The sequence below is a fragment of the Oenanthe melanoleuca genome, chromosome 5 (genome assembly GCF_029582105.1).
Source record: "Oenanthe melanoleuca isolate GR-GAL-2019-014 chromosome 5, OMel1.0, whole genome shotgun sequence".
In the NCBI taxonomy this organism is placed as follows: Eukaryota; Metazoa; Chordata; class Aves; order Passeriformes; family Muscicapidae; genus Oenanthe; species Oenanthe melanoleuca.
Genome location: NC_079339.1, coordinates 44,750,439 through 44,770,114, shown reverse-complemented (window position 1 = coordinate 44,770,114; position 19,676 = coordinate 44,750,439). Strand labels below are relative to the sequence as shown.

The 19,676-nt window shown below is 34.6% G+C and overlaps 1 protein-coding gene across 6 annotated transcripts in view; it reads left to right on the top strand.

Annotated features, from left to right (window-relative positions):
* Positions 1-19,676, top strand: part of TTC7B (tetratricopeptide repeat domain 7B) — a 120,848-nt gene that overhangs the window by 22,456 nt on the left and 78,716 nt on the right. For 3 of the 6 annotated variants that reach the window (XM_056493177.1, XM_056493173.1, XM_056493175.1), the window contains exons 4-6: positions 8,246-8,376; positions 9,338-9,459; positions 19,185-19,263. In XM_056493177.1, the coding sequence (XP_056349152.1) occupies positions 8,246-8,376; positions 9,338-9,459; positions 19,185-19,263 (332 nt within the window). Of the gene's footprint in view, positions 1-8,245; positions 8,377-9,337; positions 9,460-19,133; positions 19,264-19,676 lie in introns of all 6 variants that reach the window. The other 3 variants (XM_056493172.1, XM_056493174.1, XM_056493176.1) reach the window with 1 other exon arrangement.

Genomic DNA, 19,676 nt, shown 5'->3' with positions numbered 1-19,676 from the left:
CCAGCTTGTTTCAAGAGGGTGTGATGAGGGAGAGAAAAAATAGGCATGAAAGAATTACATTGCTGAGGAGACAGGCAGGTTTGCATGACTGTTGTGGCAATGTGTTAGCCTGAGAGCAGATGTATGAAATTGCTGGAGCTGGCTCCCTGAAGCTGTTGCCTGTTGGTCAAAGGAGCATGTCATACCTTTAATATGAAATTTTAAAGAGCAGTAGAGAAAAAAGCAGATTTTTTTTTTTTTTTTTATTCTGTCACAAATATAAGTAAGATATCAGTACCAGTTATTAGAGATGTCTTATGTGGATTGAGCAAAGTTAAGATATGAGGCTGGCGGGGGGAGGAGGAAGGAAAGACAAACTTGAGATTGTGGTGACAAGTCTTGGCTCAGAGTAAAATGTAGAGGTGTTTTGCACATTTCTGGATGTATTAAATACTTGGTATTTAAGTATCCTCATAGGAAAGACTACTTTCTGATAGGTAGAGAAGGTTCCCTTGTTCAAAAGGTTAAGTTTGTCTTTTTAGGGTCTCTTTGTTTACTTTCTTCACTAGATCAGTGTGTTTAGTTCTGAGATTGAGGAGTATCTTTAACTCATGAAGAATTGAAATAAGACAAGTTATGAATCCATGAAGAAGTAAAGAGTATGTATGTTTCTTTCTTTTCATGTTAAGCTTGTGTTACTAGCTCCAACTTTTCCTACTTCCTTCTCTTACAAGGCCAATCAGAAAAAAAAAAGCGCTGTTGCCATACAGAAGCATGTATTTATAATCCATTTTAATATTGGCTGAAGTTAATAATCCCCTTGGGTTGTGGCCTCTGGGAACAGAACAATTAAGTTTCTGCAAGATTTCAGCAGTATATGAATGAGTTAATATACAGGAAAGCATGCATAGGCATTATTCAAATACTGTGCAGGCAGTATCTCCTTTGTTTCTAAGCAATTTTGCTTGCTTATGGAAGCAGAGCTGAAATGCATGCACAGTGGGATATTGAGGTCTTATTTTGGCGGGGGAGCAACTTCTCAGGAACTCTGAAATAGTAAGTATTTATTTAACTAGGAAATAAGCTTATTGAAATTTTATGTAACATAATTCTGATACTGGTGCCTAAGTCAAAAGACATAATTGAAAAAACAAATTTATAATATTTGACATTACAAATTAGTGACCCTTTCTAGAAATGCTGATAGGGGCACGTAACGATTTACAGGTCTGACAGTTTTTAAAGTCTGTAACTTTGTAAACTTGATTTTAGTAAAGAAATTGTGTTTATAATTAACACAGTATATATAGATAGATTCATAGGTATCTGTCAAGATGACTGTGTTACATTACAGTAATGAATTCTTGTTAAGTGTGTGAGGGATGTTGTTTTATGAGTTAGATTGTGACATTACAGAATTTTAGCCTTATTGTTACAGGTCACTTTACATCTTTATTGCCTACATCTTTATTTGAATAACTGTGCTTACATTTAGATGATGTATGTTGGGAAAGGTGAGTCTGTCTTTAGTGCTGCTGACCCATGTTCAAATTTAATGTTGCATTTACCAAGTTAAATGATTGGCTATTAATTAGTTCTGTTTACAGAAACATGGAAATACTCATTAGGTTCAGTGGCAGTGTCAGGTGCATGTGGATTGCTACTTTGCAGTTAGGAAAAGATGCTGCACTTAACTTTAATCATATGCAATTGTAATGGGATCTTGTGCACTGCTAGCCTGTGTCAACAGACACCAAGCAGCTCTTCATGGAAGAATGCTAAATGAAAGCTGGTTTAGTAATTAAGCTGGGGATCTCCAGACTCATTAGGCAATGGGTCAAGAACTCAGGTCTCCCTCCCTCTTCCCCCCACCTCGTCTTGCTGTGCAAATGTTGCAGACTGTCAGTGGACATTTTGCAGACCATGCCTAGGAGGCCTGTGCCATAGGGAGTTCAAATTTTCTCCATTAAAACTTTCCTTTCCTCAGACTACATCTGCCCTGCTGGAGCAGGGACTGGGAGGAACCCAGACATTTGTCCTACTTTCCTCAGTACTGCTTTTAGCACTTTTATTTGAAAGCTAAACTCTGAGAATACGATGTTTCTTATTAAAATAGAATTCTTTAGGACTTGAGCAGTTTAGTGGGGTCTTATTCTTATTTTCTTCCAAATCTTTAGAATTTCTTCAGAATCCTTCCTTTGGCAGAGTGAAGAAAGATTAAAAATGTTGCGCTCCAATTTAAAAGTTGTGATTCTGGCCTTCTGTTCTCATGCAACAGGAAGAATAGGTATCACAGTGGAGCTTTGTCTTCTTTCCTTAGAGATCCTTGTAGGAGTAGTCCTGACACTTTACAGAACAGTGTAAATTCCATAGTTAAATAATTTCCTTTAATCTGAGCAAATAGCTTCCCTGGTGCCCATTCCATATACTGGTGTGCAGCATTTCTACTTTGGGGGAGTGTTCAGCAGAGATATGTTCACTCACCCAAGGATGTGCAACAATAACCAGTCCTTTTTCCAGCTTTTGTCTTTAGCTTGAACTTTTTCAGCCCTGTCACAAGATGCTGGCCTGTTACAGGGCTATACTGTAGCAAGAATTGGGTGGCACATGGTTATTAAGAAACAAATGCATGTGCAGAAAAATACCAATCTCTTCTATTTAAAAATATTATAAAAAGTCTTTCTTAAGAAAATACAAATATTGGAATGTATAACATATAGGGGAAAAGTGTGACCAGTTGTTTCTCAACAGTTCTCTCAGATGATGTTAAAAGAAATCCCAAAATATTGTTATGTTTTTATTGACTGCTGGGTATTCAATTCAGAAAAAGAGGTGAATGTTTCTGGTTTTTCACCCTTTTGGCCTTTAACCTGGCGCCTTTTCTGGAAAGCACGTGTATGAAACTAGCCATAAAATAGAAGAACTTGGATTCTGACAGTTGTTGGAGACTTTTTCCCTTGAGTCTTGGCATAATGGGATGGCAATACAAGGTACTTTAAAAATCAGAGAAATTATTTTTGTTTCCCTAAATTGTCTAAACCAATAGGCAATCCCTACAGTGTATCTGGAGGAACTGTAAAAGATAGTTTATTATAAATATATCTGCTTAGTCTTTATTCTTTATTTCTCTTTCCCTTTTTAATAATTACTTTGCAAATATCAGTAGGGAATTGAAGACAAAAACACCCCCATGCTTTGCTTTCTAAAAAAATTCTCTGCAAGCAAGAAAAATCTTTGATTGAGGCCTTAATTAGTCCTTCTTTTCAGTGGGATTAGCAGTGTATGTTCTAAGTTCAGAAATAAACTGTGGGAGTTTTTTGATAGCAATAACAATATGCTAAACATGAATTTTCTTTAGAAGGAGGTGAAAGGGGGCTTTTTGTGTACAGCATTTGGAACACTTACCATGTCATATTGTCAACACTTTGCATATCGTATAGGGAAGACAAAGTGCTGTATACTCAAATACACTTGGGTTTTGCATGTCTATGTAAGGAAAACAGGAAGCAAACCCAGAAATCTTTATATCTCTCTCTTGAAAAAGCGTGTTTATTGACTTAAGTATAAAACAGTAGTTTGTTGTTTTTCCTCTGTCCTTTGATTTGTCTACTGGAAACAGTAGATAGACAATGGGGTCCATTATTACTTATGGTCTCTAAAATTCATGCAGACAAGGTACTGGCTAGGATCATGGATAATCCTCAGATACACAATGATGTAAGTGTGATAGGCCTTATCCTTGTGGTTTTGTTGGTTTATTTTTTTTTAATGATCTCAGTAGTGGTCTGTGTGGTAAGAGTACTTGGTAAAGATCTGAACTGTGCCGTGGATTCCCTTTCAACCTTAGAGTAACTTTTGGCTTACTCTGTGTAGTGAAATGAGAGTGTGGCTTAGTTGGTTTTCCTACAGAACTGAAGTCTGGGGATTTTTTTTTTGACATTAAAATGGGTGATGAACTACTTGTGTGGAGACTTCTTAAAAATAGTTTGTTACTTGTTCTTTCTGAGACATCCTCGTTTTTGGGTAGTGGTCAGTTTCTGCAAATGTGGTGGTAAGGCTTACTTGGTAATGTTTACTTGGGGTAACCTTGGCTGCTGATTTGAGACTATAGGCCGTCACTTATTCTGAGTGATATAACTGTTTCTTATTTGCTTTCTGAATATTTTACAAAATATGGGTAACTTTTTGAAAATTTAAGGAAAACCTTTGCAAGTTATCATGTATCAGGAATATCAGGAATATTCTTTAATTGTCCAAATGCTGTTTGCTGCTCTTCTGCTCTTTGACAAGCAGTTTTAGAGTTACCTTGCAAAACATGTAACCTTAATTAGTATGGACTTGTATTTGTTTCACTGCTTCTTACTTTCTTTTCCCTCAGGAGTCATCTTGCTTGATATGAGGACTAGATATGTATAAGTGTCTTCTGAAATGAAAACTGACCCAGTTTGTTGGAAGCTTTTATCTGTAGATGATTTTAACTGGAAGGGCTTAAACTTAAAAGCCTTGAATATCAAATTCAACTTGTCATACCAGTTGTCCTGATACTCTTCAATGCAGAATAAAACAAAATAATCAAAAGTAAATGAAGCAATAGCTATGACTTTACAATACAGTGACATTTTGTAGCAATAACCTGTACTTTATTTCCAAATATCTCTAAGCAGTTAAAGAAATGCCTGCCCTTTTGGGGGGAGAGCTGCAGATTCCTGCCTGGCAGGTGTGGGAAGAATCACAAGGGGGAGAACTGACTTATCTGATTCTATGACAAGCCTTCAGCTGATAATTTAGGGTGATATGTGTTTTTTTGAACTTCATGTGTTTCTGTATTCTATGTGTTATCATTTGCTTGTTCTTGTTTTTGGGGGCCTGATATAATGACCCCTATTTTAATTAACTTCTTATCATCTCTCAGTATTCTTATGAGGAAGTGGGCAGTATACTATATATATAAGTATTTTTGCTGTGGTGCTGTATATATCTATTTAGAATTAAATAGTACTTTTATATACTTTAATACATTATTATTACATTTCATCTGTATTTAAGAAAAAATTAAATAAGTAGTCTGAAGTGACTTGTTTTAATGAAGTCGTAATTATGAAAAGCATAATTTATTAAAGGTTTCTCCTCTAGTTGATATGTTTTCATTTTGAATACAACATTAAATTGCAGTTTCTACTTGTGTCATCAAAACAGATACAGCAGGCAAACCATTCTTTTTAGTGGTCATTTCAGAACAGATCTCCAAATAAACTTCCTTCTCCGAAACATCACATGCTTAAAATATATATAATTCCTGGTTTTAATAAACATACCAGAAAAAAAAAGGTGAATACTAGTTATATAGTAGTGTTTCTCTAAGAAGTAGTATTCTGTACTTCTTCAAAGAGCACTAAAAGTTTGGTACGTCCCAGCTGCATTGCTTAAAATTTCTGGCTGAACACGGGTCTTTTTGTATAATAATGAAAATTCTCAGCTAAAATAAGAAAATGTCCTTATAGTGAGTTTTTCAGATTTAAATATTATAGTTATGGCCATAAAATGTAAAAATAGAATAAATCTGAGTCAGATCTATAAATAGTCAGTTGGGTAATATGCTTCATGTAGGAGATGGTTACTCAGGGGCATTGGCTGTCCATAGTATGGGAGAGTAGGAATGGGGAGAAGTGATGCACACACAAATTACCTGGTGCTTTCAGTCACTTGATGTGTTTATTGCACAGCATTTGTTGTATTCTTTGGTCACCTCTGAGTGTGACAGTGTTTGTGTAGGACACTGCAAACTTTCTGTCCAGTATCAACCTTATATTTAGACCTTTTCAGAGGATCTCTTCAAACCTACTTTAGTACAAGGAGCCATGACTTTTTTCTGTAGTTAAGTCTTGCTGCTTTGGGGTCTATTACTTATTGGCACTAAAATGTTTCTTGGATGTTTGTGATTTGATTGAAAATTTGAAAAAAAAGCAGATTAGTTGGTTACTCTAGACTATTTGCAAATATAGTTAACTTTTAGAGGTATGCTAGGTGAAAACTATGACATGTCAGAAACACCCAGAGTCTATTGTACTCAGGTGTAGCAGGTTTTTAAGAGACAAACAATTTGTGTGTTTGCTGTGCTTTAGGAATGCATAGTTTTTTTGAAAAATGTATTGGATATTATTTTGTCTTTAGCAGGGGTCATAGTACTGGATTCAGGATTTTGTGTTAACTGAATATATAGCATATAAAGCTGTAAGATACCTTTTGTTTGTACTGGTAAAAGGGTGGATTGGAGGGTAAAGGTGACCAATAAACTGTGATACAGACTTAAGGCATCTTCTCAAGCCAAAAATCTGGCTTGATTCTTTAAATATATATAAACTACACTTTTACAGAGATTGAAGTTCAATAGATGTTCTGAAATAATCTGGAGGCCACAGATATTTCACAGTTCTGAGTTTATCAATAAATAAACTCCAGGTTATGTAGCTGTGTCTTCCCAAGTTTTTTTTTTTTTTTTTTTTTTTTTTTTTTTTGTAATTGTAATGAAACATACTGTATTGATTGACAGAAATCCTTTGATAAACTGTTCTCCAAACTGGATTTGTACTACTTAGCATTCTATGGACATGTGCCAAATATATAACTATGTGTTTTGTTGTGCTTTGGTTTTAGTTTCTCCAGCAATGGATTCTCAAAACTTTCAGTGATGAATAGAGAATACAGTAATTTAAATTGTGGATTGTATTAATGTGGGAGCAGTTGAAGGCACTTTAAGACTAGCATTTACCGCTGACAAGCAGGAAGAATAACCCAAAGTAAATCTCTTAACATGTGGAAAGTGCTACCTCAAATGCAATTAATTATTCAAGTAAATATAAGATGAAATAGTTGGCTTGATGGATATGAGCTGATGGTCTGTTGTGGATCATAAATGGAAGATAATTTTTACTAATATGTAAGGAAAGGCACTGAAGTTAGCTGATTTTTAATACTTTTTTTAAAAGTATCCCTTATGAAAACGAAGAAGTCTTTAATCTTCTCTGCTCAGTGCTGTTGAGGTCTCTGAGTGAAGCCATGTACCCCATTTTGGCACAGTGACTCAAGGCAGAGGTAACCAGTTGGAGAGTGTCCAGAGGAGATACAAATTATTAGTTGTCAAGGAAGCGTGGGGACAGAAATTGATGAGAATTGACTTTTTGTTGTGAGCATGTCTCTCTCTCTAGATGAATCAAAGAATATTTTGTGTTGGAAGGGATCAGGATCCTCCAGAAGGATCATGGAGTCCAACTTGTACATGAATGGCCCATAGGGGGATTGAACCCATGACCTTGGCATTATTGGCACCATGCTCTAACTTGCAGAGTTTTGTGAAGAACAGAATAACCTCTCTGTGAGGATGAATAAAGTAATTAATCTAGAGAGGGAGATTTAAGAACTAGGAGAAAATATTATTTGTGAGAATAGTTGGGCTCTATGGTAATTTGCATATGAAGGCCAGAGCATCCCTATTGTCAGAAGCTTTTAAGAACAGGTTAGACAAGTGTCAGGGGTTGATTCCTGCATCAGATAAATGGATTTATATTCTCGAGGTCCTTTCCAGCACTTTAATTATCTTGAAAATAACTGTAAAAGAAGTGACTTGTGTAGGAGTTAGTATTGATTAGTAAGAGTTGTTGAATTTTTATTTGAGACAAGTGAAGATTTTTCTTTTTCTTTTTCTTTTTTTTTTTTTTTTTTCTTTAAAGCACCACTTAATGCATTAATTGGATAAGTCCTGAGCAGAAAAGACTTACATGGCATTGGTGAGAGTGAGCTACCTCTTCTAAGTTTAAATTATACAAACAAAAATTATACTTCCTAACACATTGTTTATTTTAAATGTATTTGTTTTTATAGATGCTTTTGTCTTGCACAGTGACTAGGTTAATATTACCTTGAGTGTCTTTCATCACTGTACCTTGGTTTCTATGATCATTCTGGAAAAGTGAAGATGTAGTAATGTAAAACTGGTATAGAAGGACACTATATATTTTTTATGAAAGGTTCTCATAATGTATTTTACATCAAAATTGCTTTAAGAAATTTCTGCTTCTGGACTTATAATTATTAATGAGGAGTAATTTTTATTTATGTATTTATTAGTGTCTGTTTTAGGGGAGCATACCTTAATTTCCTTTGTTTCTTCTCCTGACTAAAGGGGCTTAACCTAGACTATGTCTTAACTCTTAATATTATATGACATTAGTTTTTAATGCTTCGTTTGAATTTTTTTTTGCCTCCCAAGGTCTCTGTCTTGAGAAGCTGCCAATATCTTCCTCAGTGAGCAGTCTCCATGTGGACCGTGAGCAAGAAATTGTTACATGCTATGAGAAGGCTGGGGATATTGCTCTCTTGTACCTTCAGGAGATAGAAAGGGTAAGCTGGGCTGATTTTCTAAATTGAAGATTTAAAGATTGATATAAATGCCCTTTTAAAAGAAATTTGTGTTACCATGTTTTTCTAGGAGTTATACACTATTGCTTTTAATTTAGACTCTGAGGTGCATTTGTATTGCAAAATGCAGTACACTTGGGGCTCTGTTCTTTGATGAGTGAAGTGAGCTGCAATATCCATCTGATCCTCTTTTTCAGACCCATTGCTTGCAAGCCTCAGGCCTGTCACTTGACAGCTGTCTTTGAAGGAGTTCTAGGACAGTTGGGTCATGAAAAACGGAAGCAAGGGGAAAGAAAACCAGTGTGATGGGGAAAAGTAATTCACACTTGTTAAAATACATACGGGTTTTTATTTTTTGAGGGTTTTTGCTGTTTTATTACTGTCTTGTAGTGGCTGATGTGTACTGAAAGCTGGTTACATTTTGACAGCATTTTTAATGCTAATGTAAAACAATTATTTCTAAATTGTTTTTTGGTAATCACTCTGGAGGTAGCTTTTAATCTCCTTACTGCTCTCTTCAGTAGCCTTTTCTAACCTAATAGGAGTTTTAGGTTTTTGAATGTCATCATTTCCTGCTACTGAATAAGGTTGCAAATATGCTTTTTCATATTCTTCTTTTTTGTATACCATTCTTCACAAAAAATTCTGAAAAAATATTGTAACATGTTGCTTAGCAGCATTTCTGCTTGGTAAATAAATTATCTCTAAGGGTATAGCCAGGAGCAAAAAGGTTTATATTTGAGTGGCAATGGAGGTAAAGTTAGAAATGGTCTACTAGCCACCACCTACAAGTGCAAAGATTTCTCCAACATTATATATTAGCTTCCAGGTAGAAGTATACAAACCTTGATTTTAAGTTGGTTTGTTTTGTTGTTTGGTTTTTTTTTGTTGTTGTTTTTTTTCTAAATGCACTTTTTTCTCCTCTTTTCTTTTGTTCTCTTAGGTAATTAATGCCAACATACAAAACAGAAGCCCTAAGCCAGGGCCCACTGCACATGAACAAGAGCTTGGTTTTTTCCTGGAAACAGGACTTCAAAGAGCACATGTTTTGTATTTCAAGAATGGGTGAGATTTTAGTCTTCTTTTATTGTGTTTGCTTTTTTGTTTAGGTTTTGTATTTGTGATTTAACTGGGTATCATTTTTAGCAATTGTGGATTCTGTAATTTTGAGATCTCCTATTAATAAAGTAGTAACATTTTGATTAAAATAGTAAGGCTGCCCATATTGTATTTTTTTTTACATATTGTAAAATTGTTTAGTCAAAGTATAGTAATCAGAAAGCATTTTATAGTTTTGCTTACTAAATGTAAAAACATAAATACCTTAAGCTTTAACAATTTGAAATTTACTTTATTATTGAACACTATTAAAAAGTGATTGTCAACATATTGAAACTCTTGATTTTTATAATTTTGATTTTGTAATTTTTTTCCAAATCTCTTCAGTTATCACTTATTTTAACATTATGCTGCAGGATAAATGTGCATGAAGATCAACAGTATGTATACAAGTATACAATCTTTATTGTACCTGCTCTGTAGATCCCTTTAGATTCTGCATGGGACTTCCTTTATAATTTATTTTAATAAGGCTTTGCTTAAAAGCCTAAAAATAAATTCAGTTACCACACAGAATGAGAAAAAGAATACAATTCTCAATTTTTAAGAATAAAACTCGGTACAAATGGGTTTTAAGTACATTTCTGACATTTGTTGAAATCACATATTTTAAAAACTTGTTTCTGGGGCTTCTTACTTCATTAGGAAAATATGATTTTATTGAAATATGGAACTCTTGATAGGATTACTGTTTCATACCAAAAATATTTCTTGTTTTTTCAAATACATAAACTGGAGATGAAGGAAATCATGCAGTGTCTGTAAAGCGTTCGAGATTTTAAAGTGCTGAAGGTAGGGTACAAAAAGGCAGTCCAAGTTTTAATTTGTTCAGGAATTTCAACATGGAAATGATCACTACACTTTTGAAATCTCTTTCTTAAAGTATTGAAGTAGTGTTGCAATAACATGATCTGAGAGTTACATTTTATTTATGTTTTCGTAATTTAATTGCAGAAGGAATGGAATGTTCTGAAAGGCAATTTTTTTCATTTACCAGAGCTAAAAATAAGATCTCTGTTTTCATGACTGCACAAAAAATAAATAAAATACAGTTACTGAAAAAATCCCAGTGGCCATCATGGTTAGGAATAAGCTAAGAAGTCCACATTTTGAAGAAGTTTGATTGAAGGCCAGGGATGGAAATGGTGCATTTAATCTGACATGTTTTGTGTAAAAGCAACCAGCAGTAGACATAGCAGATTGCAATTAATGAAGAAAACAAAAAGCAACTGCATGAAAGAAGTTATGCAGTGGATTGTTAAGGATTATCCAGACAGGAATATCCAGACAGGATTGTTTTTCCTAGACCATATCAGCTGGTCTGGTGTGAGCTTTGAAAGGTGATTTTATTCCATGTACATTTTAATTCTTCACAGTGAAGTAGTTGATGATCTTGTTAACTCCTACACAAACTGGTTTTTTTTATTGGTTTGGTTTTTGGTTTTTTTTTTTTTTTTAGTCTTTAGTACAGTGATAAACTCTTGCAGATTATGAGCTAATTACACATTATATATAGAATTTTTAATTTATTCTTCTAGTTCCATTGGCCAGTGGTACTTTTTTTGTGATATGATATGAGGCAAGGTATTAGGAAAAATAGCTCTGTGACAATTATTATTTTACATATTCCTGCTGTTACATCCTTTATTTCCTTCCTTAATTCTGAGTCAGAGTTCTTTCAGTATTCCCTAATATGGTCATTGTTCCAGGCTGCTTGTTATGTGGCTGCCTTTAGGGATTGCTTTTTAATTTTTTTCATTTTTTAACTGGAGTTTACCAGAACTGAAGAGAACTTCAACTATATGCTTTTTCTCATAGGGATAAATTATAGCCTGCTTTTTAATAAATCTATTTTAAGGATGCTTTGTTCATTTTAAATGTGTCATCCCTCCTGATGTTAGGTTTATAGAAAGTAGCTTTGAGATCTTTCCAGTAAGTTTTGCAACATACTTCAGTTTGAATGTAATCCAAAATAATTTTTGTACATATGTGTCAGGTTCAAACCAGAAAAGAGAGTAAGATAACTTTTATATGAGCTGGAAGACCATAATTTCAACAGTAAGATAGGGACTATTGCTGCCTACCCATAAAGTTGGTTATCTACTTCAAATTTCCATTTAATTTATTAACTGTACAGAGATTTTCTTTTAAGTCGAGTAATCAAGGTTTTGTAGAAGATTAAGTAATTATCTTTCAGGTGTGCATTATCTTGTATAAAAAACTAAGAAGTGCTTGAAACTTAACTTAGCCTTTCTGCTAAGTGGTGGTATTTTGAAAATACATGGAAATGCAATTAGCTAAAAAAAAAGTTGAAGTGGAAATAGTCTGAACCAGAAAAATGTTACTTTAGTGCTAGTAAGACTCAAAACTGAAATTAATGGTTTCTTCTGAAGCGTATGGAATTTTATTAAAGAAACAAATTACATATCCTTTTTTCACTTGGGAGATGAGGAACATTTCAGCTTGGAAATGTGTAACAAAGAAGTTGAGGAAGTAATTCTAAAACTTAAAGTAGGGTTTGTATTTTCTTTTAAAATGTTCTGAAATGTGTAACTTCACATGCCTTCAGACTGATTACATAACTTGTATAGTAGTTGCTTTGTAATTTCATATGGAAGGAGTTCAAAGTCTTGATATTTTTCCAAGGAAAGCTGTGAACACAGGAACTTTGACATTGGTATTTAACATAGCTATTTTGAAAGAATGCCCCTGAGAAAGGATAGCTGTTTAGGTACCCAATGTTTCTTCTATCCTAGTATTTGCTGTGTTGTGAGATTTACAAGTTAATTTTGTCTGATTTATGATTTTTATTTTTGACATAGTAATGTTCACAAATATACTGGAATTATATTCTCTTGGAGCAAAATGGCATTCTGGTTGAAGTCTAAAGTCAGGAGGCCATCATGTGAAAAACAGACTTACCTAGCTTTCAGAGCTATTTTTTGGCTTCTCCTTTATTTTACACCCCTTCCAAGGATATTGCTCAGGATCCAGACTGCAATTTGGTCTAGTCTCCGTCATGGTTCACATACTCAGTCAAAACCTAAGGATCCCAGAGATGATCTCTTCTCCTTATGGGGCCATTACCTGTGCTGGCACAGTCATAGTGAAGCAAGACATTCCTGGTCTCTTCCAGCAATAAGTTGTTTCTTATAGAGTGGCTTTTTCTCCATAGAAAATTAGCCCTGAAAAAAAGGAATTTAAAAAATAAACCAGTTCTTCCCAATTTTTTTATATAATTGAGATAATTGATTTATATTGACTTTAAATATTTGACAAGCACAATAAAAGCTCTCCTTAGAGTAGGGGACTTATCTATGTAGAATTTCTTTTCTCTGTTTTTCTCTTTTCACTATAGCATATAACAGAAATAGCATAAGAATATTGCTTTCTTTCTGGTAAGAGAGGAACAGTGGATAGGATGGGAGGCAGTCTGTAGGTGCTTCTGTTCCACGTGTATATCCATACAGTGGTCACAGCTAGGGATTTTACAGTAATGAAATTCATGAGAGAAGGATTTATGTATATGCTTGACATAAATGCACATGAAGATCCTCTAAGATCAGTTCTCTGCTGTATTAGAATATAGCCCATCACTCTGCATCTCTTGAGATCCTGTTGCACATCCTACATCAATCTCAAAACAAGTTGGTGTTTAAATAAAGAATAGAAAGTAAGATGAGAACATTGAAATCCTACGAAGTATCATGTTTCTTATATGTAAAATATCACTGCTGTATATTGGAAAGCAAACAAAATCACTTCTGTTGCAGTTTTCAACACAACTTTGTTCTCTGTATACCTGCTTTCATATTTGTATGGTAAGGAAGCTAAAGAAAGAGTATAGTCAAGATAGGAACAAAAATAATTTCTCTGTGATTTCTAGCAAAAAGTTTTCAAAGGATACTTTATTGTCTGTCATATCAGATGCTTTCCTCATCCTTGTTTCCAATACTGTTCTTAACCTGTTAGTTTTCATTGAAAAAACTTTATTTGAACATGAGAGGAAATTATTATTCCCTCAGATATTCAAGATAAAATCATCCATAATGAATGTTTTCTCTTTCAAACCTTACTATATGTGTATTGCTCAGAATTGTGTCTTAACTTCAAGAGTTTAAAATGAGATTTCATTTTGAAGTTACAGATAGGATACCTGGCAGTGCTACATGGGAGACTAAGGTGGATATAAAAATGAAGGAATCACTTTTATTCAAAATCTTGTCAACTTTGGTAATAACTAGTTGTACAAAGAACAGTGAGAGAGTGATTTTAGAATCTGAGTTGATGTTCAAGACTGATACTCTTAATAATATCTAGTTGGAATCCTGACTCCAGCTCACTTTTTCCAAGACGATACTTAGCATTTTTTAGCCCATGTACTACATGTCTTGCTGACAGTGGCCGTTGACTGCCTTTGCAAGCATCAGATTGAAGGTTCTGGTTTTATGTTGAGTTGTGATGGCTGGCAAACAAAGTGGTCTTGGATTCTCAAATAGGGGAGTTGATATTTCATACACTTGCCCTGCTCCCCTCAAAAGGCTTGCTTGACTGCTCTACTTAATACTCTTTTTTTTTTCCACTGACAGAGGAGTTGCTATTGTCATTTTCAGACCTACCCTCCTCCTTACCCTCCTAGTGTGTGTTTTCCTTGTTTGCCTTTTGCTGGTTCAGGTGCTTTTTTGGTTCTTCTGTGGAGTTGTTTTGTTGTCAAGGAAATCTGTCATTCTGATGAGAAGAATTGATTCACTGGAAGTGTGATAATGGCTGGTGTGGCTGTCAGAAAAGAGAGGACCATGCAATTGAGAGTAGGAAGATACCGAGAAGGAAGAATGGTGGGAAAAGGGAACAAGCACTAAGAGATGAGAATGGGGAGGATGAGATCTTCTTCAGGTCGTGAACCATTAGATGGACTAACTACCAGTGGAGCTGCAGTGTAGGCAGCAAGTGTTTTCATTTTAAATGCATGAATGCCAGCCAGAATTGCTGCTTGATTGGGCTCATTCAAATACTTAGGCTTATGTAGCTCTAATGGCACACTGAAGATGTTTTATTTATAAGCTCAAACGTCTGTTAAGAACTTTCAAGCATCAAGCAAACATGGTCTTCTGTAGCAAATTTGAGATATCTGGGATTTTTCTTTCTGCATGAGGTAATAATGGATAGAATGAGAAGTATTCCATGATAACTTTTTAAAGTAGACTTTAAAAAGAAAAAGAAGAAAAGAGAGTAGTTTAGATTCTGGCAGCAAATTAGGGATTTTCTACATTTTATTCAGAAAAGAATGCCCAGTGTCAATTAATGTTTTGTGAAAATTTTGTGAAAGTATTGTGGGTGTACTGAACATATAAGTATGAAAGGAAGAGAGGGAAAACAGATCTGTCTGAAGTTGCAACTATGTTGCCTCTCATAGACAGATATCCAAACGCTTACCAGGATGTTTTTTCTAATTGTGGGTTAAGTTATACTTCTCCACTCTCTTAAACCTGATGGAAAACAGACACAGATACTAGTCACAACCACCCAAATCACCATCCATTGTGCAGAGTGTGTAGTCTTGTCCATTTGATCATACCTTTAATAAAGTTATGAAAGTGAGGCATAGATTTGCAGTACTTTTGAATTTTTTTTGTATTTTCATCTTTGTAGGGGTATATAAAGCAGTATGGTAAATGGCTTACCTTGGTACTAGGATGTTCTTTTACTGCTGAAGGATTAATCTCTTGATTTGTCACATTTCTTGCTTTTTGTTTATGTAGTAACTTCTTTTAATGTGAAGTTGTTTCTGGCCTTAATACTGTGTAAACGACTCTTAATTGGCTAAAAGTAATTAGAGTGTATGGATTTTAATAGTTGTATTTTTTTGTAAACATGTCAGTTATACTGAAGTTATTGAAATGTCACTGTTCTGATTGGCATGCGTGTTAGGAGTTTTACTTTTATCTTTAAATAATTCCTTTCTTTCCTATCATATTTGAATTTTTGAGAGAAAAAAACAAACTTTAAAACTTACAGTTTACCTGTGAGTTTACAGACATTGCATTTCTTTTTCTGTTTATAAATATAGACAGAAAGAGAGAGAAAGCACAAGAGAAGATGGAAGTAGCTCAGTTCCTAAAACAACTTCAGTTTCATCACTTTAGTCAAGCTCTGTAGATTTCATTGTTATTGATTTCTCTCCTTTTAAAAGATGAGTATTTTTAAAATTGATACAGTAAGTCACAGCAATGAAGTAATAGGGTAGTGTAACTCAGCCCATTCATCAACATGGTTCTAGATATGCCTTTCTCTCTTAAATGGGAGAAGTATTGAAAATTTAGCCACCAAATTGCAGAGCAGATGAGGTTTGGTATAGCTCAGTACGCAAAAATTTATTCTAATTAAATTTTAATCATTAAAAGGCAGTGGTGGATTAAATATTTGGGGGTTTTGACTGAGAAAGATAAAGGAAATGCCTGACAAACAAAGCCCTTCTCACTAATGGAGAAGGTATCACCAAAACATGCTGTAACTACAGAATAAATTAATCTTATCAACCTTTCTAAGGTTAATTTTAAAACATTCCTTTTTTAGTCTGTTTTGAGTATATAATGATTAGATCTCACTAATTTTGTTATAAGGAGTAGTGTTTGGTGTTTTTATCCTAATGTCATTCATAGACTGCTTCTTGTTGAGCAGTTTCTTTCATTCTTTTCTACTTTTTGTGTGTGTTTAAAAATGAGGAAGATACAATTCAAAGAAGTTGATATGAGCATGTTGTCACAGGAGGCAGTCATATAAACACACATGTATGTAACTATCGGTGTCCATCTGTGGGCTGTCTTTGTCTTGTCTGAAATCACTGAAAACGTGTCAGTTCCAAGTGAGTGTTAATGCACCTTAAAATTCCTTGTCCTGTGAGAGAAAGGGATCTCAAAGTCGTTTACAGACACTGTGGGACATTGCTGTCCGAGTTTATGTGCCTGTTTGCTCTGGCATTCAATCAGCACAGTGAGAACTGCTGACACGAAAGCACACCATAGTGGAAAGCAGGTAAAAGCTGTGTGTGTCCCAGTCTGGTGCCAGCCAGCATAGCCACCACTCTTCTCAATGTTACAAACTGTTAACAAATACAGGAAATGTACTTTGCTAAAAGCAGTGTGGTGTGGAGATCTACCATATTATTCATGGTATATTTTGCTTCATTTCTTGTCTCTAAAAGCATTTAACTGAATTTTAGAGTGATTTAGATTGTAGTTTGAGGTCTGTTTTTAGTAAATTTCACGTAGAAAGTGCTTTACAAATCAGTTTTGTGTTTGTGTTGACGTGTGCAGTGGATCACTGTTAAATGCTTTATGAAGCAAAAGCTAATTCAGTATTTTAACTGCTTTTTTCTTACTGCTTTTTCCATGATACGGTAGAACTTCAGTCACAAGTTTCAATCTCTTCCACATGCTTAAAAAGTGTAATGGGTAACGAAAAGCAACCTGACATGAAGTGTTCAAGGGCTTGTGAAAGTTGCGTGCATTTTCTTAAGGTGTTTTGTTATTGTTCTTGTAACACATCAAAAGAAAAACTTCATATGGAAAAAATGCCAATTCCTAAAATATGATGAAGTTATTGTGATTTGAAGTTCTGCTACATAGTATGTATTTCATCTGCACTGGGAAAATAAGGTTTCAAGCTGACAAGTTCTTGCTCATAACTCTTTTTGAACAGTTTTGAAGGGAGCATTTCAGTTTTTTGGCAAGTCTGCTTTGGTTGGTTGGGTTTGGTTTTGTTTGTTTGTTTTTTGTTTTTCTTTTAAAAATCTTTTTATAAGGACACATTTGTGACTTTGCAGTACAGTCTTTGAGGGAGGACTCCATTCATGAGAAAAACCCACTTAGACCAGAAGAAGACTTAAAACTGGGATTCCAGTGGACTGGTTTTGGTTCTCTAAAATACTTGGAATGTGCTATTGCTAAATGATATGTGTTTTGGCTTTCCAAAGGTTCTGAATGTATCCAGCTGCGAATGAGTTTGGAGGTTTTCTTGAAATCTGGCCTAATGACTTTCTGTCCTTCCTTAGTGTATAAAGTTGGTGTAATTGTCATCAGCTGTTGAGGCTGCCTGTTTGAAATGTATAAATTAATATGATTTTTCACACAGTTGTTTCCATGTAGATTTTTGCACAAGATGAATTTTCTTTGGTATGTACTAGCTAATCACTCTATGATCAAGCTCTGCTGTAGCACGTGGGCTTTTTACAAGCAATTTTTATTTTTTGTCTGACTGTTTCTTTTTAGCCAACTGATGGCATTCTTTGGCATAACTTTCAGCCATTCAGATGGCTTTTGTTACTTGGAAATGCTACTTCTTTTAAAATGAGCTTTTATATAAAAGCTTATAGATATTTTAGAAGGTGAACTTGTGCTGATGAAAGATGATGTCTATGCTAGTGAAAGATGTGTGGAAACTAAAGTTACTGAAGTATCCTGATAATCCTTTATTATGTGAAACAGAAGAGAGATGAGTGCTGTCATGTAATCTGAAGAGTAAAATAAATGAGTAGGTCTCTAGGTAAAGTGACAGTCCTATAGCAAAATCTCTTTCATCAAACACTAGTTTCAGGTGTTCTGCAACAGAATTGAAAGAAAGTATCGGAATAAAAATGCTGGCTTTTTTATTTTTTTTAATTTGTACATAGATGCAGTTCAAAAGTCAGTATTTTAAAATATTTTTAAATAAAGGCAGCAGACTAAGGAAGGCGGTTTTAACATCTTATTTGTAGTGCAGTGCCGTAGTGCTTTTACTTACAGAAAGCTTACACAATATGTAATATTTCTTGTCTCTTTTGGCCCTGTCTTAGGTAAATGCTATGCAACTTACACATAACATCACACCTTAAGGCAACATATGATGTAACAGCAATGATTTGACACAACATACACTTTTGATCAAATAATTTTTTTTGTAACTGAAGTTGCAATAGTGAAATGGTTTTCCTTTCAATTTTGTTCACATTGCAGAATTCAGTTGTTCAAAAAGCTAGCACTGTCCTTCACCAGTTCACCTTGAATCTCTGCAAAAGCTGCTTAGGCAGCAGATGTGGAAGAAGTGTAGATGGAGAAAGTTGGGTTGCAGAAGTCACATGAAAAGCCAGTCAGAGTCAAGAACAGAACGCTGATCCCCCAGTCCTGTTCTGGCCACGCCGTGGGCATTAATGTGTTTCTGCTGTTTCCCTTCTGAAAAGGAGTTCAAAATTTTATGTTTTGTGTTGCTTTCAGGGTTACAAGATTTACTCATTTTTAATCACCCTGTTTTAAGGTGTCAAGAGGCAGCTAAAATGGATTTTTTTTCAAAGTTTATCCTTGTAGCCTAATATAATTGAAACTGAAACTACTGTAGCAATGAGAACAACTTCATTTTGTCTTTTTTCTTTTTGAGGTGCTTGCTTCTTATCTTTTTTCCTTGCTTTGCCTTGAACTATCTACTGATCATGAAAATGTTTGTTTTTTCAATAAACAGGGAATGTTGTTACAGTAACCAGTGGTAAGGTTCCCAGATGAAAATATATCTCTGTCTATCCCTCAGAAAGGCAGTGAGGCCATGAAAGGGAAAAAAAAAGTAACGAGGATTTTAACAACTTTATTGAATAGGTGTTACTTCATCCAAGTTGGAATGCTGTCAAATTCTATGTTTATATACAGGAACTTGACAAGAGGAGTTGGTCGATTTAGAGAGTTACTAAGAGCTGTTGAAACAAGAACTACACAAAACCTGCGTATGGTAAGTTAAATTAAATCATTTTCCTATTGTAGCATCTGAATTTTAGTAGGCAGGTAAAGCATAAATATAATGGATGAGTTAGAGACAAATAGTTGGATGCGTAACATATTGATAAGGACCTGTTATGCAACACTTTATAAGTGTTACATTTCCTGACTTAAGTGAATGATTAAAGTAAGGAGCATTTGGTACCCAATTTCCTCCCATGCCTTTTTCTTGTTTGTGGTGATAATTAGAATCTGAATGGTCTCCAATTGACCATACTTTCAACTTTAATTATAATTGCCCTATTTATGAGTCAATGTAGTTTCATGTTTTTGTAAGGTAGTGGGGGTGAGAACAGAGTGCACAGTTTTTGTGTGGTTTCTATTAAGTTGAAGGCTATCAAGTTATAAAGCCTCTTAAAGGAAAAC